Raw genomic sequence first — 24,049 nt, 5'->3', positions numbered from 1 at the left:
CACCAAAAGCTAAGCATGCCAGGGTTTGCAACTAATTAGCTAAACTTTTCATTTTTTATGAAATTAACAATTGTTTGTTAATAAAACTCAAGTAATTTCTTGAAGCATTGTATGACTCAAGCTTGGTTAGATCAACCCAGGTTTATGAAAAGATATGACCATTGACTATTGTCAATTTGATTGTTTTTTGTCCATAGTGCTTTAAGTACACAACTACAAAAAAAATTGTTGGTTGTTAATAGAAAAAAAGGACAAGCAAAGGTACTTTACCCCCCCCCCCAAAAAAAAAGAAGAAGAAAAATTGTAGGCGTTTTGCCACTGTTCTGACAAAAAAAAAAAATTGGTGGATTTCAAAACTTGAAAAACAAAATTAAAACTTGGAAATTTCTTCATTTAAGAAAGAACTATGGAAAGATTTTGTGTTTTAAAGATTTCATGTGGTTGTATGCTTGTTTTAGAGTCTGAAATACTTAAATTTTGTTTGCATTTAAAGATCCCGTTTTCGAATTGCTTACCTAATTTTATGTCTCTGGGAGTTAGGGTTGCAAATTTTTACTAGTCAGTGTTTATTTCTTCCAACTAATGTAAAGCTGTTGGTACTATCTGAGCTGGCAGAAACAGGCCTAAAATATCAACAAGAACAAATCAAACACAAAGTTGGTGACCCACAATCTAAAGAGCTTTAAAAGACTAAGACAAGCTTCCAGAATTAAATGAAATGCAAATATTGAGAAATAAATACCTCATTACAGACAGAGGAGGCATTCCTGGCTCAGCACCTTTCCTGAACCCTAAAAAAAAGTATAAATTTCATTGCATATCACAAGTCCCAGGTATAAGCAGTTCTGGTGTTCAGGGGTGGTCAGATATATTTTTTTTGTAAGGGGGAGGATTAAATATCGTTCAATTTGACATCTGCAGTACTTTAAAATGCATCATTTAGTCCTACAAGAAAGCAGTGTATTGCAAAATGCTTTACTTTTATCCTATGTGTGCAAGTAAAAAGGGCACTGACCACTGATGGACTTTGACAAAGCTTTCAGAAATAGATTTAAAGCACAATAATGCCCAAACGAAGTGTTTGGGCAAAGTGGTTTCCAAACCTAGAGTGAAAGGAAAGTAGGCTCAAACAAATTATGGAAGACCATATTTTTTCCACGAGTTTATTTAGGCTTAGACTTGTCTTTTATGTTATTTTCTAAGCCTTGGAAACAGGAAGGGGGTTGAAACTAAAGCTTAAAAACACCTGCACTAAGCAAATTTGGCCCTAATTTTGTTCCTGAAAATTCCATTCACCTAACTTGTCTACTTCCCAAGAAAAAAAAAACGCATGTGAATTCTACCCAAAAAAAGGGATAGGCCTATTGCATCAAAATTACCAAGAGAATAGAGTAAATGACCAGTGATCAGGAATGATGGCTTTTTTCTGTTTTCAAGAAAACAGAGACAAGGATTCAAGCAATCCCCATTTTATGATAAATCTTTAAGTAGAATGACAAACTAAAAATAAAGTAATTAGATCACCATCTTTTACATCTCTTTCCAGAGAAACACATCACCAAACAATTTGAAATCTTTCACAGATATAGTGAAGGTAGGTGGCAGTTCATGCAATAAAGAAACAATAAAGGTCTACCTCTAATTCTAAAAGCAAAATTAAAGTCTCTTTTTATTAATAAATTTGATAGTGTTTCCAAAGACAGTCAACAACACCAAGAGACAACAAGAAACTTGTTACTAATGACTCAAATTGTAGCAAATTAAGAATTGTGCAACAAAATTAACCTGAAATTCCAAAAAAGGATGAAGGAAGCTAATTTTCTGTGATGTGGGATAGGATGGGTTTGAGGGTAGAATTTAAAAAGGTAATATCTGATCCTGATAACTTTTAATATGGTGATACTCATTGTTCACTAACAAGCCAAATTACAAATTTTATGCATGACTACATTTGTAGAAGCAGGGGCGTCCCGAGGCTCGTTTTATTTGGGGGGGGGGGCGATCTTTGTATATTTTATCGAAGCCTTGCATTATTTATGCCGAGTTTTCTGCAGAAGTAGCGAATTTTGTTAAATTTCGGCCGATTTTGCAAAACTTCTACCGAAATTTTCGCCTTCGGCTAAAATTGTACCGAATGTCAAAAAAGATGGGCCCCCCCGCCCCCCCCCCCCTCAGGACGCCCCTGTATAGAAGAAGTGTTTTTAAGCTCTCTTATTGAAATTCCTGTTCCTATGGTGAATACAAACAATTTCCAAGTTTGGTCATTTTTCAAAACTGGCCCTAACTTTAAAAGAAACAAGATGATCTCTAACAAAATTCAAGTTCATTAGCATACACATATGCAAAAAAACACAGTAGTCTACAAAAACATTGAATGATACTTGTGTTTGATTTTAAGTCTAGTGTACAAGGAAGAGGGTTTCCTGTCTTCCAGAATTGCAATATTTTTACAATATGTCCCCTGAATGCTGATATTTTAAACAATCCACCAATTACTTGCTCTAATTTGTGCCACAAACATAGCAAACTTATCTTCTATGTATGTACATGGATAGGCAGCAGTACATCCCAAGCTGGTTTAGCAAAAGTCAACAGGTATGAGATCCCTACAGGTACTGGCTATAATGTGACATTTCTGACTTTTCTTAAGAAGTGAATGAATCTTTGGATGATTATGGATGTTACCTTAAACTACCTTAAATCACATCTTCTAGTGACTAAGGTTGAAGATCCAGTAGCTGTCGCCAGGTAATGTTGACTTGATAATCTTCATGTCACAGTTCATGTGTGGAACATCACTATTTACATATATATAGGACAATCAACACATTTCATAACAACAGGACAGTAAACACAGTTTCATATCACAGTTTATGAGTGGATCATCAATATTTTCATATATAGAGAACAGTTTGATTTCCTCATTGGGTGTCACTATATATATTGGCGGCCAGGCGTATTTGGGGGCTAAAGAGAGCAGGTGGGACCTAATAGACCCTGCTCGATGATACTGATTTGTCCCACTGCGTCTTCAATGACTTGCCACTCCAATCATGGTCAACATTAATCTTGAAGCTATCAACTGATCTGGCCAACACAATAGATTTGCTGAGTGAATTCCACAGTGGAACAACACGATAGGCAAAGAGTTGTACTTCTCATGCTTTCTGCTAAATTTTTGATGCAGTTTTATGGGATTCCCTTGCGGCTAATTTTTTGTTTTTTTGTTTGATTTGTTATTTGGCAAAAGGGAGCTTGGTTGCTCTACACTGGACCTCCTCAAGTATCTCCATGTCACACTTAAAGTGTGGGTTGGTAACTGGCATGCCAAACTCAAAATGGGGACAAACAAGGGTTGTGTAAAGCTTCTTGACAACTTTTGGTAGGCAACTTTTTACTGAACGCTTGATCAAACCAAGGACCTTGTTTGCCTTAGCTGCTTGGTTCTGACAGTGACTATGAAATTTAAGCTTATTGTCAATTAATACCCCAGAATCACACTCTTCCTCAGCACTCTGAAAGTGTAGGTTGTTGCCCACAGACAAAGGTTCTTGAGATCTTTTTGCAGAGAAGAGCAATTTTCTGTAGAGGCTGCTGGACCAAAGAGTTTGGAGTCGTCTGCATATAGTTCCAAGCCATTCTTGACCACCTCAGGAGTGTCATTTACATAGGAGTTAAACATTGTTGGGCCTAGTTTGGTCCCTTGGGGGATAGCACAACTCTGGATTCTGTTGGATAAGAAGCTGTGAATCCACTTGTCAACGTGATTGTCTATCTGATATACTTACAGCTTGATCATCAGGTAGCAGTGAGAAATTTTATCAAAGGAATTAGCCTGATCCAGTATTAACATGTCAACTGGAAAACCCTACTCCAGCAGATCAGTTACAGATTCAAAAGCTAGTATTAGATTTGTTTCAATAGACATGCCTTTCCTGAAGCCATGCTGACCACCAAAAAGAAGGCCTTTCATGGTCATATGTGCTATGATTGCATCATTGACTATCCCTTCAATAAGTTTGACCACAACTGAGGTCAGGCTAATAGGTCAATAGTTCTCAGGCTGGGTTCTAGATCCTTTCTTTAATGTCAGAGTAATTATGGTTGTCCGCTAATCTGCAGGTAAGATAATAGTCTGAAGAGACAGCTTAACTAGTAAATAGAGCGGCTCGGCTAATATATCTGCAAGTTCTTTTATGAGCCTGGGTTGTATACCATTGGGGCCTTTAGCTTGTTTGGGGTCCGGCCTTTTCTTAATCTTGTCCATTGTGATGTAAATTGTTGGCATTGGGTGCTTGACCACCCTGGGGGCAGGGCATGGTGGCTTGTCAGTGGGGTCCACTGAGAAATTGGATGCAAATGTGTTGTTCAGCAAATTTGTAATGTCATCTGGATCTTCTAGCTTTTTTCATTCAGGGTTGAGAAGGAATGGCATAGTTTGTCTACTCTTATCTTTAGCAGATACATATCTCTAGAACCTCTTTGGGTTGTCTTTGATGTTCAATGCCAAGTTATTTTAATAGTCAGCTATGGCATAGTTTGTCTACTCTTATCTTTAGCAGATACATATCTCTAGAACCTCTTTGGGTTGTCTTTGATGTTCAATGCCAAGTTATTTTAATAGTCAGCTATGAAGTGTTGAGTAAGTTGCCTCAGTTTATTCCTTGCTCTTGATAAACAATCCCAGTGGTGTGTGCATTTGGATTTCTTATATTTTGAAAAAGCCTTCTTTGTATGGTTCATAGCCCTTTTAATAGGCCACTTCAGGTGTGGCAGTGTTGTTGGTGCCTTCACAAATTAACATGAAGTACATGTCCTCTGAGATTGCCGCAGTGTTCTTAAAATTTTGCCAGGTTAGCTCAATGCCTCCCTCAGCAATCACTTGGTCCCATTCTACTGCCTGTATTATCTCCCTGATTTTGCTGTAGCTGATGTAAGTTTGTTTAGTGCAATTGTTTTTTCGTTCACTAAGCAGCAAGTCATGGCAGATGCAGACGTGGTCACTGGCACCAATAGGATGGAGGTACTAAGTGTTCACTAACAATCCTGGGTTGTTAGTGGTTGTCAAATCTAGTAGGGATGGCATTTGGTTATTCTTCTAGCAGGTTAGTTGGTCTATTACCTGATATAAGCTATTGCTACCCAAATATGTTCTGGTAACTTCTTTCCCATGGAAACATTATGATAGAGGATACTGTAGCAAAACACAGGGCTGATAACCTGATTGCCATCCTTATCGCCTTTAATTATTACAGCCATGAAACTGAGAGAGGGAAACAAAAAAAATCTCTAAATCAAGTTTATAAGACTTGAGACAGATCTTTAAGTACAAAGGACATTGAGAAAGAAACCAGATTTTTTGAATTTGTTAAGTGGAAACTAGACAATCATATGCATATTACTTGCAAATGCATAGCTTGCCTTTGAAGATGTAGCTTTCTTTGGGAGTCAACAGATTGCTAATGTATGAATTTTTATGGATGAAAAGCATTCTCAAAATTAACTAATCAATGTTACTTATTCAGATTCACAGTTCAGCATAACAAAACAAACGAAAATGTGGTACCACCATAAAAACTTCATACTTTTGACATACCAAAAGAAAAATCTTGCAAATCACAGTTTTTAAGTTTTAATAGACCAAAGATGTGTCCAGGGAACAAAAATACTTTTATTTTGATGCTAATGGTATTTTAAAACTGACACAAATTCTGCAGATTACTATATACAATAAAATATGTTATTTTCAAAAAATATAGGAAGAAGACAACTGTTGTTCATAAGACTTCCCCTCTCCCAAACTCAATCTCTACACATGTACATGGGGAGACATCCTGAGCAAAATGAATCAAATACATATAAGTTAATTACACTTGTAATGTGTACTGTAATTAAAAGTTATCACCACCCCTCCTCCTTCATATTACAAAATCAAAGTATGGCTGTTCAGAGGGGGCCAAAATCTCTAGAGCCTAACCCTAAAATTGGGATACTAAAAAAATTTACAATGAAAAAACTTGTGATCACCTTTTTTAGTGTACTTTTGCTTAACAGAACCTTACTTATAATTAACTAAATATCGTTCCATTAGAAAAAATGAAAGAACAATAGAATTATATATAGCTAAAACTCAATTTCTTTCAGCATGTATAATATAGCTGTTTTTAATTGTAAAGCTTAACCCCCTTGTAATGTATATTCTGATTGCAGAAACAATTTTGAAATAATCACCATTCAATAGTATTTTTGCTACTAAGTAAGCAAAATTATAAGGAAAATTCAAATATTTGCTAGAAAACCCAAAAACTTGTTAGGGCAGTTTTATGTATGAAGGGGGTTCTGGACAGAGTTGCTTTGCAAAATCATGGTTATCCCAAATTTTCCATAGGCTATAGATGGCTTTTCCTGGGTTATCAAGAACTTGAACCTCAAAGCAATATCACTTTTTAGCATTTAGACAGAATACAGTAACATACTATTTACATATAAGCAATCCCACTTGGTAGCTTTTACCAGTTGAAGGCACATGGCTCTTGGCACTGTAACTTTCCACTAATTTTTGACCTGGTTCTTGCCTCCAAGAAGATCAGAAATCACTTTAAAATCTAGCTAGGAAAGGTGTGGAAAATTCCATATATAACTAGATATTGATTTAATTGGATAGTGGAATAAATTTGGTCATTTATGTAGAATAGCAGTGATAATATTGAACTACACATAAACTACTGTTATCTATAAAGTTTTAAAGTACAGTAATTTATGCTAATTTTTAATAATTAATGTAAATTTCAAAAGGTATTTGAGAATTTGTGGAATGGTCTCAGTGTTACCTAAAAGTAATAGCTCTTATGAGTTGGCATATGGCTGTGGTTCAAATACAGGAAGAAAACAAGAGTAGACAAAGCAGAAATAACTTATTAGAAATTGAAAGATAGAAATGTTCAAATTTCATAAACATTAGAGCAATTAAATTAGAATTAAGGGGTTTTTGAGTGGTGGAGGGCGGGGGGGGGAATTCGAAAAAATATTCCCTTGAGATTATTCATGCTCTAGACGTGTTCACTAAGTTTTCATTTATCTAGCTCTGATCAAATTTGATAATCCTTAGAGTCATTAAACTAGAATTAAGAAATTTTTAAGTTGCGGGGGGGGGGGATTCAAATAATCTTCCCTTGAGATAATTCATGCTCTAAATTTGCTCCTGAAGTTTCCATTAATTTAGCTCTGATCAACTTTGATAATCATTGGTCATTAAACTAGAATTAAGGAATTTTTCAAGTTATGGGGGGGGGGGAGATTTAAAATTCTTCCCCTGAGATAATCCATGCTTTAAATTCGCTCCTGAAGTTTCCATTAATCTAGCTCTGATCAAATTTGATAACCATTAAAGTCATTAAACTAGACCTAAGGAATTTTTCAAGTTGTGGGGGGGATTAAAAAATCTTCCCTTGAGATAATTCATGCTCTAAATTTGTTCCTGAAGTTTTCATTAATCACCCAGAATTAAGGAATTTTTCAAGTTGTGACAGGGGTTGCAATTCAAAAAAAAATCCTCCCTTGAGATAAGTCATGCTCTAAATTTGCTCCTGAAGTTTCTATTAGTCTAGCTCTGATCAAATTTGATAATTATTAGTCATTTTTGATAGTAATAGTGGTATATTTAATTAACTTTAACAAAAATTTAAATACAAAAATCAATATGATTCCCCCAAAACCAAACAGTTGATGTGGGGTGAAACAGGAGTAGTATAAGATATACAGGAGCTGGACCACATCATTAATTAATTAAATTTACCCCCTTTTCAATTGAATTCAGCCCATTTTAAATGAAAATTCCAAAGATTTTAACAATTTCCATCATGAGATTTAACAACTATAAAGTTCTTCTGAAATAAGAATTTGTAATGTAATTTGAAAAAATATTCCATTCTTCTTATACTACTGATAAAATGTAATATTTTAATATTTATTAGATAGTTCGATATACTACTAATTAGGTTAAATATCAATATCTAGATAATTATTATTATCTTTCCCTTGTCTTTCAATAACCTTTAAAATCATACCTTTATCTTTTTCTAATTTTTTTAATTTCTTTTCAAAATGAACTGCTTTAGAATCAAATCGTTTTGGTGCAAAGATATCAACCACTTCACCCTCAAAATTAATAATAATAACAAGTTTATTACCGTATTTAGTTACTACGTTTTTCTTTGCTTTAACTGTGTATTCTATTCCAATGTCTAAGTCTTCTTTCTTAACGGTTCGATTGCATTTATTTTCCACTTCCATTTCTCTTAAAAGTTTCTCCATTAATCTATAAATTATTTTATTAAACAAATTTTCTGAATCGAAAATAATTTATAGATTAACATATAATTTATTATCAATGACATCCATGTTTGCTTTTCTTTCTGAAATATAACGCAGTAAATGTTGTATGAATCAGCAGGCTCTTGATCTAACAAAAGTTTAATTTCTATATCAACATTTGATCCAGATGCATAAATATTAGGTTCATGTTTTGAAACGTCAAAACAAAATAATGGATATACTGTTTTAAAGTCATTATAGCTAACAATAGTTCCACTATCAACGTTTCGATGTTTGTATCCTAAATGTAAAAATCTTTGATAAGCATTAGAATAATCTTCATTATCATTACTAAAATCACATTTTAAATCTTCGTGTGGATATTTATAGCCATTCACTCTCACTTTTTCAATATTCATATGATCAAATACCATATTATTTTGTAAAGAATTACTATTTTTTTCTGTTTTCTGTAATACTACAACAATTTTAGTTGTATTGCATCTTTCACTGACGACTCTCCATGTCAATTCTTGTCATTTCTATTATCACTTTTATAAGTATTACACGCTTCCCATCTTAATTCAAATGAACTCTTTTTAACTAATTTACCTTCTAACTCATTTCTATTGGATAAACTAGGATTTAATGCTGGTAGAATCCAAGATAAATCTATTATATCTACTTAAAAATTTTGAGAACCCTTTTTTATAATCATAATATTGTTACTGTTATTTTTCAATTCAATTTTATTTGTAATACCTCTAAATACGCGATCAACGTCTTGACAAAATCAAAATAACCTTGACAATGGTAAATGCCTACTAACTACATGACTTTCTTTTGTTTTATTATATCTTTTTAATAAACCACTAATAAATTTATCATTTTTGTTTGTTTTAATTGTTGGACTTTCACCTGCTTTTGCAGTTGTAGAAGTACTTACAAACTTACATTCTTCTGTAAATGAATCATTTGTTTGCGTTTTATCTTTATACCAAAACATATTTGTTGCTGCGCTTCTCGAATCAGAAAATTCTAATAGATTTTTAACGGTTGTCGATATACCAACATAATCAATAGATTCAATTGTTTTACCATTAATGTTATATTCAGCATTTTTAAACAGATTAAACCCATTGTTTGTTAAAGTAGCCTTATCTACAGCATCCATATTCTTTCCATCCTCTCGCAATATTTTTATTTTTGCATGAAGATAGCTATCACTAGGAAGGATCCAAGATTCTAAATCTTTTATTGTCAATTAATAATTATCTAATTTTGAAACATTAACATTTGTTTCTCTAATTTCTTTAAATTCATATTTCGTTGTCAAATCATCAACAATAGGCTTTTCAAATATTTGCCAATAAGGAGCAACAACTTCATTAACAACCTCCATTTATATAGAGAAGAAATTTATTAAATAATTTTTCATTTTTAAGTTGTTAATCTCTTACCTGTAATCAACGTATTTAAGAGATCTCGACCTCTTCTATCTATATACCTTTTATTATTTCCAATAGCTTCTCTCGTCTATTTTTTATTTTTAAATACATCATCTAATTCTTTTCTATTTAAATTGATGAATTCTTTACCATAGTCAATACCTCTATTTTTTACTAACTCTAATCAAGGTTTAATCATATTATTATACACTGATAAAGCTCCATCTTTTATATTTTTCAGGGAAGTTTTGAATAATTCGGAGTTATCTATATTCTTAAAGAAACTACCAATACCACTACCGTATTGTCTTGTGTATAGCAATTGTTTTTTATTAATAAACATTTATTATAGTAAAAATTTTATAAGAGAATATCATTAACTAAAACTTTTTTAATTTCATTAAGCGTTTTTCAAATCCAATACATAACCAAAATTCTCACCATTAAAATCGTTAAGTCTACCTAATTGATCTGTAATTGTCATTTTCAAAGAATTAATAAACTCTTTTCGATTTATTAAGAGATATTGTCTTTCTTTAGGAATTTCTACAATTAAACAACCTGGTTCAGTATTAGGTGCAAACATCAGATCTAGCTCCATTAACGATTGAACTATCAACTAATGAACAATAGACTTAAATTTTATCAACATTTCTTTTAATATTTGGAACTTTTGTACCTTCAATAATTTTATATGATAATTTAACATCATTTTCAAATCCTAAAATAATACTTAAGTTACTATTAAATTTAAATGCATAATTATTTTTTAATAATATAACGAATCTCATTGTTGCAGGATTTGATGAAACACTTATTGGGCAATTTTCTCTAGAAGCATTAAAATAATGACTTAGAAAATAATTGAAACACTCTTCATTATACATACCATTGGGTATCACAACATTTAGCCATGGTTCATCTTTATTTTTTCTAAACTCAAATGTATTGTTTTATAATTTATCACTAATATTATGCCATGAATACCATAAAGTACACTGCGTTAAGGCGATTTCATAATCATAATTAGGATCTAATCTATTTGGATTACTTATATAAGATTGTTCAATTTCACTTTTATTACCTTCAATTATAATCAAACCCATTTAATAGAATACCTTTTTTTAAGAACAATTTTTTTTATTATTTAGAAAATTTATCTAATAATTTCAGTCTCTTATAAATGGAAATGAATTTACAAAGTAAGATTTACTGTATGCAATGTAAAAAGGTTACTGTTACTACTTCAATGACTCAAGCAGTTTCAAAAAGAAATGATGTGCCAATGATTAAAGGTATATGTGATTAAAGGTATATTAAAGGTATAAAATAATAATTTTAATTACATTCTTACAGTGATTGATTGTTTTAGTACATATGCTTGGTGTATCCCTTTAAAAAATAAAATGGTTAAGGAGATTATTAATGCTTTCACGGATTTATTTAAAAATAGAAAACCTAAAAATATGAAAACTGATAAAGGTGGAGAATTCTTTGTGAAAAACTTTAAATCATTTCTAAAAAGTCATAAAATTCTTTTGTTTTCATCTTAAAGTCAATTGAAAGCTCAAATAGTGGAACAATTAAATAGAACTATTAAATAAAAATTTCGGAAACTTTTAACTTGCAACAATACTAAACGTTGGACAGATGTATTACTATCATTAGTTGGCAATTATAATTAGTCACATCATAGGTCAGTGTAAATTAAACCAAAAGAAGCTAGTAAAAAAAAAAATAAACACAGGGTGTATAAAAATCTGTTTCCAGACATACAATCTCAAACAACGAAACATAAATTTAGTGTAGGTGATTTGGTTAGAATTAATAAGAAAAAGAGTGTTTTTGATAAAGGCTATCTTCCAAATTATACAATGGAAATATTTCAAATTGCTACAGTTAAACAGACAACTCCTATTACGTATGAATTATCCGATAAATCGGGTGAATTAATCATTGGTGCTTTTTATGAAAAAGAGTTATCAAAAGTTATTGATTTATAATAATAATTTTCTTATATATAATTTAATCTGTATAAATGGATGTTAAAGAATTAAAAAGTTGTTAACAAATATAGTCAACAACAGGGAAATACTAAGACAAAAGGCTAGACAGAATGCGTTAATACAAGAAGGATTGTATGATTATACTGAAGAGCTGAATGCTCCAATTGTAGAAAACTTAAAAGAAAATGATGATAATTTGAAACGGTGATTTCTAAGATTAGATCAAAGTTTAAGAAACGCTTTACCGGCACCATCGCAACTTCAAGGTATTGAATCATTACCAACACCATCATTGTTACTACAAGGTATTGAACGATTAGAAATACCAAAAACAAAAAATCCTGATAAATCACCGAGAGTATATGATCTTAATTTGAATATTGACACTAAACTGCTGAAACGGTTAAATGAAGACGATAAAAAATAAGTATCCTCAGGAACCAACTTCTTTTGAATTGCCTAATTATTACATAAATTATCCTGAACTCCTCCAAGATGCTATAAAGAAATCGGGTGATTGAATCAAAAATATGGTGGGAAAAAAAGACATGGAATACCTGGATATGAAGAAATAGTTGATTTTGTAAAAGTTTTTAGGTAGAGATTGTTGAAGATTGCTAAAATCCTTAAAATAGACATAGAAATACCACAAGTAGGAACTGGATTGTTTCTGAGTGCAAATGAAATGACTGAACGATTATACAGTCTAATAGGTAGCAGAGCTGCTCGAAAAATCAGATGAAGTTAGAAATGAAGCTGTAACTTTGTTAAATTCCTTATTAAAAAATAAAATATTAAAGATAAATGAATATAATACAATTTATCAAAATTATCTTAAAATTTAATTAAAAATAATTTGTTATTTCAAAACAAATATAATTAAACATATAAAACAAATATAAATTAAAAAAAAAAAAAAAAACTGAAATTCCTCAGGATTGAAAATTTTTAAGATTTGGAAATTTGTTTTATAAAATAATTTTTAAAGAAATGGAGGGTATTGCAGAAGTGATTAAAAGTTGTTTACAACGAAAATCCAAATTCATCAAAATAAAAATAAATTATCATTTTGCACAAGTCATGAATTACGCACAGTAATGAAACAATTTGTTTTAAAAGCTGTTGTTAGAAAAGGGGAACTAATAGATAAAATAAAGAATCATCTTAATAATAATATATTACTTGAAGATAATTTGATTAAGTTATAGTGTAATGCAAAGCCTCGAGATGATAAGAAACCCTACAGATTTAATGTTATTCCAGAGTTAAAAAAAGGGTTAGAAAATAAAATAAAAGCAAATAATGAAATTATTTCAGATTTACAAACTCAATTTAACACTATGAGAAATGAAGATATTATTGAACTTAAAAAATTCTTAAAATCAAAACAGATTACGAAAATTAGAAAATGAAATAAAAGAAAAGAATCAAATTATTTCAGATTTACAAAATCATGTTAACACTATGAGAAATAAAGATATTATTGAACTTAAAAAATTCTTAAAATCAAAACAGATTACAACTGCTGGAAATTATAACAAAGTAAAGAATAAAGTAAAAATTCATTTCAATAAATAAGTTGAGATTAATAAAAAAGTGAATGACAAAACTCAAAAACTTATTAGAGACTTAAGTGGTAAAAATAGGGTTAAAAAAGATAGGAATATTGACATTTCTAATTTATTTCTAAGTAACAAAAAAACAAGGGAAGTACCAGATATTCCAGAGTATATTTTTAAAATAGAAGAAGAAAATAATAATAACCCAAGTATTCAATGGATTAGAGAAAATTCCCTTACAGTTAATATCTCAATGAATGCAAATGGAGCTGATTTTGGAACACTTTTGCCACTGTTGTTGGAGATTTAAAAATAGAATGAATGAAAGAGATAGTTATAGAGTTCAATTTACAACTCGTGTAATATTTTATTCTCAGAAGGATAAGAAATAAGTTGAGCCTATTCACCATCATAGTTATTTCTGGATTTTTAATAAAAATAGTGATATCAATCAAAGCCATCTAAATAGTAATCACAGGAATATACATACATTAATCATTGAAAATACCCCAAGATCAGGCTTACAATTTGAAAGAGTTGATGGAACTGATTATCAAATGACAAGATTACCCAATTATGTGGGAGGTACTTATAAAGAATTACCTGAATTTGTAAAAAATAAAAAAGTGTGTATTAATATAAAAAATAATGATAATAAATGCTTTCTTTGGTCAATCTTGGCTCACCTTCATCCAGCTAAAAATCATGTAGACAGACTATCAAACTATCAAAAATATGAAAATGAATTCAATTACAGGGATTACTAATTTTCCAATGGATATTCAAGATATTTATAAATTTGAAAACAAATACAATATTAAAATTTGTTTATTTGAAATAAGTGAAAATAAAGTGATTAGAACTCATATTCCTAAAACGAAGAGCTACACATATGATTAATTTACTCTATTTTATTAATCATTATGTTTTAATTAAAGATTTAAACCAACTACTTGCATCTCAAATATCAAAACTAAATGGAAAATTCATCTTTGCACCTACTGTGGAAGACACTATAATGAACAAGAAAAATTTGAAAAGCATGATAAAAAAGAAAATTGTGAATCATTATGCCAATACCAGCATCTAAAATTTAATTTAAGAACATGGATAAACAACTGAAATACATTATTACGCAATAAGTGATTTTGAATCATATATTGAAGAATTTGAGCAAAAGGAAGGAAAAATGACAACCAAAGTAGCAGAACAGAAATTTTTTGCTTATGTATTCCAAGTATGATGTTGGTTTAATGCAGTACAAAATAAATATTATTAATACTTTAGTGAAGATGCTAGCAAACATTTTGTAACTACCATAACAGAAGTTTGTAAAGAAATAGCCAATGAGTATGAACATAGGCAAAAAGAACATGGTTATACACAAGAAGAAATTAGAGAAAAATGGAAAAATACAACTAATAAAAGCTGCCATATTTGTGAAAGTGAAATAGGTGATAATAATTTCCATTTAGATCGTGTGCATATAAGTGGTAATATACGTGGATTTACGGATGCAGAATGTAATAACAACTTTAGAATTCCTAAACATATACCTATTGTAAAGCATAATCTCTCAAAATATGACTAATTTATTTCTTAGAAAATTAATACCTGATAATGGTATTTTTGATTCAGCGGAGAGTTTTAAATCATTTTATAAAAAAATTACTGTTAATGAAACCCAATACAAAATGCACTTCATAGATTCATTTCGATTTATGGCTTCATCATTGGATAAATTATCTGAAAATTTAGCAAAATGTGACTGTAAATTAAATTGCAACTGTTTGAGAAATAATTTTAAGTATACTTCTGCTGTATTTGAAAATACTGAAAAATTTAGAGAAATGATAAAGAGAGGTGTATATTCTTATGAATATGTCGATGGATATGATAAAATGAATGTTAGAAAATTACCTTCAATTAATAAACTTTATTGTAGACTAACAGGAAAAAATATCTCAGAAGAAGATTAGAAAAGAGCACACACTATTTTAAAATTATTTAAATGTAAAACGCTATTAGATTACACTAAATTATACCTAAAAAGTGATGTTTTAATTCTATCAGATGTTGTTGAAAATTTTAGAAATGTATCTTTAAATAATTATAAACTAGATCCCTTACATTTCTTCTCAGCACCGGGATTAACATGGGAAGCTTTTCTCAAACATTCTGAAGCTAAAATTCCCTTATTTTCTGATGAAGATATGTATACATTTATTGAAAAAGGTATAAGAGGTGGCATATCTCAGTGTATGAAAAGATATGCTACAGCAAATAATAAATATATGGAAAACTTTGATAAAACAAAACCTTCTAACTATTTAATGTATTTAGACGCTAATAATTTATATGGTTGGGCAATGTCCCAACAATTACCAGAAAAAGATTTTACTTTTATTAATACCGGTATACCAGAAAATTTAAAAGAAAACAATTCTTTAGATTACTACCAACAACTAAAACAACATATCCAATCAGAAATGAACAAGGATAATGTAGGAGGCATGTTTGAAGTTGATTTAGAATATCCAAGAGAGCTACACAATTTACACAAAGATTTACCACTTGCTCCTGAACATTTTGAATGTAAAATAAGTGCAGTTTTAAATAATAAAATAAACTATGTTGTGCATTATAAGAATTTATAATTTTATTTAAAACATGGCTTAGTATTGAAAAAAGTACATAGAATACTAGCATTTACCAAAGCACCCTATTTAAAAGAATATATCAATCATAATACTAAATTATGACAAAAGGGAAAGAATGATTTCAAAAAAGATTTCTTTAAATTATTGAATAATGCTTGTTTTGGGAAAACTATGGAAAATATTAGAAAAAGAGCTAGTATTGAAATAATCACTAGTGATGAACAAAGACAAATAATAATTAAAAAACATAACTTTAGATCAGAAATAATCTTTAGCAAAAATTTCTTGGTAGCCAGAATGGCCAAGTCAAAAATAAATCTAGATAAACCTATTTATATCGGATTTGCTGTATTACAGTTATCCAAGCTATTAATGTTTGAATTTAATTATGAATACATGAAACCTAAGTATGATAAAAATATTGACTTATGCTACATGGATACAGATAGTTTTATTTATGATATTCAAACTGAGGATTTTTATGGAGACATTAAAGCTGACCTCCAAGAATAATTCAATACTTCAGATTACAAAAAAGATAATTGTTATAACTTCCCTGCAGTCAAAAAAAAAGTGATAGGAATGATGAAGGATGAATTATCTGGAACAATAATGTCTGAGTTTGTAGGTTTGAGGTCAAAAATATACACTTATTTAAAAGAGGGTGACAATGAAACTAAAACAAAGAAAAAATTAAAAGGAATCAAAAATAATATCATCAAAGATAAAATAACATTACAGAATTATAAAGTTATATTATTCGGAAAAGTGGAAAGTCTATCAAAAACCCAATGTACTCTAAGAACAAATAAACACAGAATGTTCTTATAGAAACAAAACAAAAAAGCTTTGAACCCCATTGATACTAAAATAGAAGTATTGAAAAATAAAATTAACATATTATCGTGAGGATTTAACCCATAGTTAGGTAGTTAGTTAGTTAGTTGGCTAGGTAGTTAAGTTAGTTAGGTAGGTAGCTAAGTTAGGTAGGTAGGTATACTACATTATATACTACTAGTACTTTATCTATTAAAATTTTATACTAAGTAAATGAATAAGCACCTATTAAAGTATATGAGTTTAAACAGTTGAATAGTCAATTGCAAAATAAACATCCACTAGCACCTCAATGGCCTTTTTGATTATTAATGCACAATAAACTGCATTATATAGAGGGGGATGGGTGCAGTTAGGGACATTAAAAGGTGAAAATTTTGGAGTTTATATTAAGACTTACGAATAAAGTAAACATACCACTTGATACCTTTTTTATGGTCTTTCCAAATATAAAAATCATTTTTGTCACAAATGAGTTTTACCTGCACCCCTATATATACCAATTCAGGGTGTATATTTGCAAATTAGGGGGAGGGGGTAAAGTTTAAACTCACTGCTCATTTGCATCAGAAATAAATTTTACCCTCACCCCTCCCCCTAATGTGTGAATATGTACCCTGAATAGGTATATATAAGGGTGGGGGTAAAATTGATTTGCAGCAAAAATGATTATCATATTCGCATAAAAAAGGCATGAAGTGGCATGTTTACTTTATTTGAAAATCAATAATATGAACTGCAAAAATTTGGTAAAATTCTACTTTAGCTACTTTTGGCTATCTTCAAATGGGGTTAAGTTAGTAAAATGGAAATTTCAGGGATGGGTCTAGAGGCCAAAGAATGTCATGGGAAGGTATGTTGAAGTACCTACCTCCATTCCTTCTCCCTCTAGAGGGTCCTGAAATTTGCCTACATGACAGGTCTATAGCCTACCCATTGAAATTTTGACAAAACAACATTTTACCTTAATTTTCTGTTATCAGTTTCTTTTCCTCTGGCTTTAGTTCTGGAAATGCAATTCTAGTTACTTGAGTAGAATTTTAAGCCATAGCAGTGTCTTTTTTTTAAGTTAGGAAATGTATTTGCATATCTTTAAAACTTTATAAGTTGGAATTGAGCAAAGTTGTGAAGCTGAAAACAGTTTTGTTGGGTAAATATTTACCAAATCATATTATTGAGTTACAACTAAAGTGAATATACAATTCAATGCCTTTTTTATGCTCTTTACAAATAAAATAATCATTTTTTTCATCAGTGATGATATAATATCATCAGTGATGATAGTGATGCAAATATGGCCACTTTAGCTAGATTTTGATAATGTGAATTAGTTAAATTGAGATAGTAGAATAGTGAATCCCAGAGAAAGAGACTGAGAAATAGAAACCTCCATGCATAAAGAACAATAAATTTAATAAAGGGACCCACCTGCTCCCCTTTGAAAGAAGATCTTTGGACATTGAAAAGTAAATGGATTAAGTACCATCTATTAAGTTGTTTGAATATTGCCAGGTAAATAAAGACACCTGTGAAGTTAATAAACAAACACACCTGTGAAGTTTGTTTGTAAACATTGATGTTCCAGAACATTTTTCACGTGATCCCGCTTTTTTAAATTTGGTGCCGATAGAGTGAAACCACAGTGCGCTATTCGTCCTATACTTGTAAAAATGCCACCAAAATGACTTTGCACAAGTCCAAAAAAAGGAACTGATCAGTGTGCAGCTAGTGGTTGTAATTTAGATGAAGAATCAAGTGCGATGAATTGTGATGGTTGCAATCGATGGCTTTGTATAGATTGTCTCGAAATGACGGAGCCAGAGCATGCTCTCTTAACAAAGATGACAAGGTGTATTAGATACAAGTGGCATTGTCCTATGTGTAAAGGTGACAAACAAGCAAGACTAAATGCATCAGATATCCAAAATGCTATTACCAAATCCCTTGAACCACTTCAACCAGCCCTAGCGGTCATTCAGGATCTTGATGTGAAAATTCAACATACTGTCAAAATGTCTTTTAGTGAGTTTAAGCGTGAAGTGATCAAAGATATGGATCGTAGATTTCAAGCCATTGAGACACGGATAGATACCCTCAAGCAAATGTCTGGCGTTGCCGTTGACCAGGACTTGCTGAATAGTCTTGTGGTCTTGCAGGTAAAGGCTTTAAAAAGCAATCTTGATAGCCACTTAGAGAACAAAATAAAGCAGTTAATAGTCAAAGATAGAGACAGACAGAGACGTAAACTGAACCTTGTTGTGTTTGGAGTGCCAGCAAAACCAGACAACAGACAGTTTATCCAGCAGTAATTGTCCCAAGAGTATAGCCTCCCAAATATATCCATCATAAATCCCCGTTGCTTAGCTAACCCAAATAACCAAACTAGCTCAAACTCACCTATCATTTTTTCCATTGTCAACCTTGAAACAAATTCTCCAGAAGTCATATGAAAAGAGAGGAACTGGCAGAATTCAGTTCAGAAACAACGTATCCAAAGCAGACCAGACTAAAAGAGCCAAGCTATCTGAAGATATCCAAGCTTGGCGAGCAAATGGAGAGACGGATATTGTGATTTGGGGTGGCAAAATCGTATAAAAAAACTTGCTACCTCCAGCCCCTCCAACTCAGATGGAACTCTAAGTGGGCTGCCAAAACCTGTACATAGTTTCTCTTCTAGTGCATTATTAGATGTAAGTGATACTTTTGCTAGCGGGGATGATAGTTTTTACAGTGCTAGATCTGGACAAACCATTGATTTGCCGAGTTCTGAAAGATCATCAACTCCCTCTGATAGTGGAAGCTGTGGGAAGATTAGTGCCCTTAGTGTTATTTTCAGCAATGTTGATTGTCTAACTTCAAATTTTCAAGAAATTAAGTGTGTTATTAGATCAGGTGCTTCAGATATTTATGTCTTCTGTGAAGTGAAACCAAAAAGGACTACTATCCCTCTGACAGAACAACAGATACAGATAACGGGATACAAAATAATCAGCAACCTATCAAAGCAGGAAAGAAGGGGAATCGTCCTATACATCTAAGAAACTTTCCAGGTAGGAAATATTAATATTAAATCTGTTTATGATCCTTATCTAGAACAAGTATTGATATCAATAAACCTACCTGGTGAGCGAATACAGATTGGTATAATTTACAGAAGTCCGAGTTCCCCTAATTTAGAGAGGTCCCTACTTGAAGTAGTAAAATCAATTGATAGAAAAGTAGCACTGACATAGAAAAGTAGCGCTGACGGGAAACATTCTCATAGTCGGGGATTTTAAGCTACCTTCCGTCCGATGGATAGATGGCAGTGGCTATTCTGGACAAAAATCAGTTGTACCATTTCTTGAGTGTCTAGCTAACAATTCACTTTACCAAGCTGTAAATTTTCTGACTAGGCACCGGGATGGCCACCCCCCGTCATTGCTGGACCTCGTAATAGTAAACGACCACAAAGCGCTCTTAAACGTGGCCCCACTACTGCCCTTCAGTGCAAGCGATCACGCTGCCATACAATGCTCCCTTAGACTGTATCCAGAAAAATCAGTTTTTACCAAACATGTGTATAGAGATTACTGTCTGATGAAGCAAGAGTTGGAGGGGCAGGATTGGTCCTTTATCACTGAGAATGATGTTGATAAATCGTGGAATATGATGAAGAAAATACTGCTAGAGGTCTCAGAGAAAAATACTGCAGTAAGATGGGCTTGTAAACCCAAAACCCTACCATTTATGACCAAAGAATTAAAGAAAGCAAGAAATAAAAAGAAAAGGTATTGGAGACTATATAAACAGAATATACACAATAAGAACCACTACACAAAATATACCTAGACACAAAATCAAGTCAGAAATCTATCCAGAAAGTTATTTGAACAGCATGAGGAGGCTGTAGCAGCAGCAAGCAAGTTAAATCCAAACGCTTTTGGAATTATGCCTCAGCCCATAAACCTGGTAGACACTCTGTTACGCAACTTAAAGAGAATGACTGTATAATAGATGACCCAATAGAAATTGCCAATGCCGTAAATAGGCAGTTTACATCTGTATTTACTCCACCTGATAATGTCCCTCTTCCAGACCTCCCCACCTAAACCCACAGAAATCCTATTACTCCAATTACCGGCCCTATGGGCGATGGAGAGGCACGCCGAAAAAAGTTTAATCCAAATAAGAAGGTGGGACCGTATGGTGTACACCCAATGCTTCTTGAAGAATTGCATGTTGAACTATCAGGCCCGCTCACTCACCTTTTTCAGAAATCCCTTGATGAAAAGTGTATCTTGCAGGATTGGCGCACGGCCCACATAACCCCCATACATAAGGGTGGCAGCAAAGAGGACGCAAAGCAATTACCAGCCAATCAGTATCACCTCTGCAGTCGGGAAGCTACTAGAAGCGCTTGCTAACACTGTTTTCCTGAAACACTTGACAACCAATAAACTATTCTCATCATGTCCACATGGCTTTAGGTCTGGTTGGTCGAAACAAACTTGATTGATTCTTATAATTATATCACCAATCTTCTAGACCAGGGGTTCCCAGTCAACATCATACTACTCGATTTGGCAAAGGCATTTGACAAAGTCTGCCATAAAAGACTTCGAATCATGCTCCAAGCTATTAGGGTGAGTGGTGGTGTGGTTGAGTGGGTGATGCAGTTCTTAACAGATAGGAAACAGATGGTTAAAGTATTTGGCAAGGATGGAGGGACGTTTTTCTCCAAGGTGGCCGCTGTTGGAAGTGGTGTCCCCCAGGGCACAGTTTTGGGTCCAACTTTATTTAATATATATATAAATGACATGTCAAAAATCCTAAACAACAAAGTAAGCTTCTATGCTGATGACTCAAAACTTATCAGTCATGCAGACACAGCAGAGAATATTAAGTTGATCCAACTGGACTTCAATACATTCACTCACTGGACTAATATTTGGAGGCTTGAATTCAGCACATCAAAATGCAAGACTCTCCACCTTGGGAAGAAAAACCCACACACTCAGTACCATATGGATTGTAGGGATGGGTCCCGAAATGCCATTTCCAGCAGCCACGTGGAGAGAGATTTTGGTGTCCTGGTAGACAACAAATTGAAATTTCATATTCATGCACAAGTAACTATTACGAAGGCTAATCAGACTCTTGGCTTAATCAAAAGAATGTTCACTAGCAGATCTCCAACTGTTGTGACCAAGCTATACAAGAGTCTAGTTCGACCAAGGCTAGAGTTTGGAATGTGTATCGCATGCCGAATCAATAAGACAGACCAAGGAGCTCTAGAATCAGTCCAGAGGAGGGCAACAAAATGTATTAGAGACCTTTATGATGTCCCTTATCCATCCCGTCTCTGTAAGCTTAGAATACCATCTCTAACATATTGTCGCAAACAAGGCAATGTGATAACAGCATACAAGCTTCTAAATGCTGAGGATACCATTCCTGGCCTTTTCCAACTGGACAATTCAAATAGAACTTGTGGTCATTCTCAAAAGCTTTTCCAGAAACAAGCCAACACCAGACTAAGGAACAAGTTCTTCTCAAATAGAGTTGTCAGCTTGTGGAACTCCCTTAGTGAAAAAACAGTAACCTCTACAAACTGTGGTGCACCATTTGGGACACCACATATGATGATTAACTATCATCACCGAAGCTGGCGGACACAGGATTTGTCCTATCACTAGCAAGTGTGATTTAAGGTAATTTTTGTTGGAAATGAATTTTAGCCCCCACTCCTATATATACCAATTCAGGGTATATATTTGCACATTAGGGGGTTGGGGTAATTTTATTTCTGATGTAAATGAGAGGTAAGTTTAAACTTTCCCCCCACCCCCCTAATGTGCAAATATATAGACCTACCCTGAATTGGTATATATAGGGGTGGGGGCTAAAATTCATTTCCAACAAAAATAATTACTATATTTGTAAAGAGCATAAAAAGGGCATCAAGTGGTATATTCACTTTAGTTGTAACTCAATAATATGATTTAGTAAATATTTACCTTATGTTGTAGGCCTACTTCATTTAAGCAGATGATCTATTTTGCAAGGTTTCATTGTTATAACACACAGATTTTTAAAGGTCATCAAAGGTCAGTACCCTCTAGAGGGAGAAGGAATGGAGGTAGCCTAGGTACTTCAAAATACCTTCCCAGGACATACCATAGCCTTTAGACCTATCCCTGAAAGTTTCATTTTCCTAACCTAACCCCTTTCCAAGATATCCAAAAGTAGCTGAAGTAGAATTTTACCAAAAATTCACTCATTAAAATACCTTCCCAGAATATAGGCCTACTTCAATCTGTATATCCATCCCTGGAAGTTTTATTTGACTTTCCAAAATGGCAAAAAGCTCCATAACTACAAATAACCACAAAATAATCAAACTGGCCACTAGCCCTTACCCTATACTAGCCTATGTCTGAGTAGCAATTATAAACTATAATCTAGGCTGTAACATAGGCCCTAGAAATTGTTGGCTATCAAAGAGTTGTTTTGGTCTAATGCACTCCTACTAAACTAGGTCAGAAGCTCTCGAGTCTTTTCTAGTTCAAATTACCTAAATATAAGACCGTTGGTATGAATCCCCAATAAAATGCTGTCTTCGTAAAGTTTACTACGGCAGATATCCTCTGTTTGCTTTTGATATCTGAGCCCATCTTTCAAGTTTCAATTGTCTTGTTTTCTTCCACTATTTGAATTGCAGCGTATGTCAAATCATAAGAGCTAATACTTTTTCGGCAGAATTTAACTTTATTTTTCTATTTGCTGATGTAACGCCGAGACCATTCCACAAATTCTCGAACACAGGTATCTTTGAAATTTACATTAATCATTAAAACGAAGCGTAGATTGATGTACCTTAAAACTTTGCAAACGATATTAGCCTACCTGTTATTCAAGTTTATGACTGTTATTCTGCAAAAATGATCAAAATTCTCCCAATAGCATTCGATTTTATCAAATTCTAGTTTTATTTAGAATTCTCCAAATAAATCCTTGCTTGATTTTAAATCAATTAAAGCATCTTCTTGAATACGACAGCCAAATCAAAAGTCTATGGAAACTTTCTAGTATCATGAGCCTTATGCCTTCAACTGGTAAAAGGTAACAAAGAGGGTGACTCTGTTGGAAATTGAGGCCTCAATTGTAATTTTTAGAGGCTAAATTTGAGTGGAATGCAACCAAACCCCTCCTTGTACCTGTTTTTCTCCTGTAGCTGTCCTGAA

The 24,049-nt window shown here is 32.5% G+C and overlaps 1 protein-coding gene across 1 annotated transcript in view; it reads right to left on the bottom strand.

The window, feature by feature from the left end:
• The window catches only part of Tom7 (Translocase of outer membrane 7), a 31,974-nt gene extending 8,456 nt beyond the window's left edge, over positions 1–23,518 (bottom strand). The window contains exons 1-2 of the mRNA XM_089090065.1: positions 23,380–23,518; positions 743–791 (exon numbers count right to left, since the gene is read on the bottom strand). Coding sequence (XP_088946191.1) covers positions 743–791; positions 23,380–23,479 — 149 coding nt within the window. The 5' untranslated portion in view covers positions 23,480–23,518. The remainder of the gene's footprint in view (positions 1–742; positions 792–23,379) is intronic.
• Positions 23,519–24,049: the final 531 nt, after the last annotated feature.

The sequence above is a fragment of the Artemia sp. Qi Xiang Cuo genome, chromosome 6, assembly GCF_049724085.1.
Source record: "Artemia sp. Qi Xiang Cuo chromosome 6, ASM4972408v1, whole genome shotgun sequence".
Lineage (NCBI taxonomy): Eukaryota > Metazoa > Arthropoda > Branchiopoda > Anostraca > Artemiidae > Artemia > Artemia sp. Qi Xiang Cuo.
This window is presented reverse-complemented; position numbering and strand designations above follow the sequence as displayed.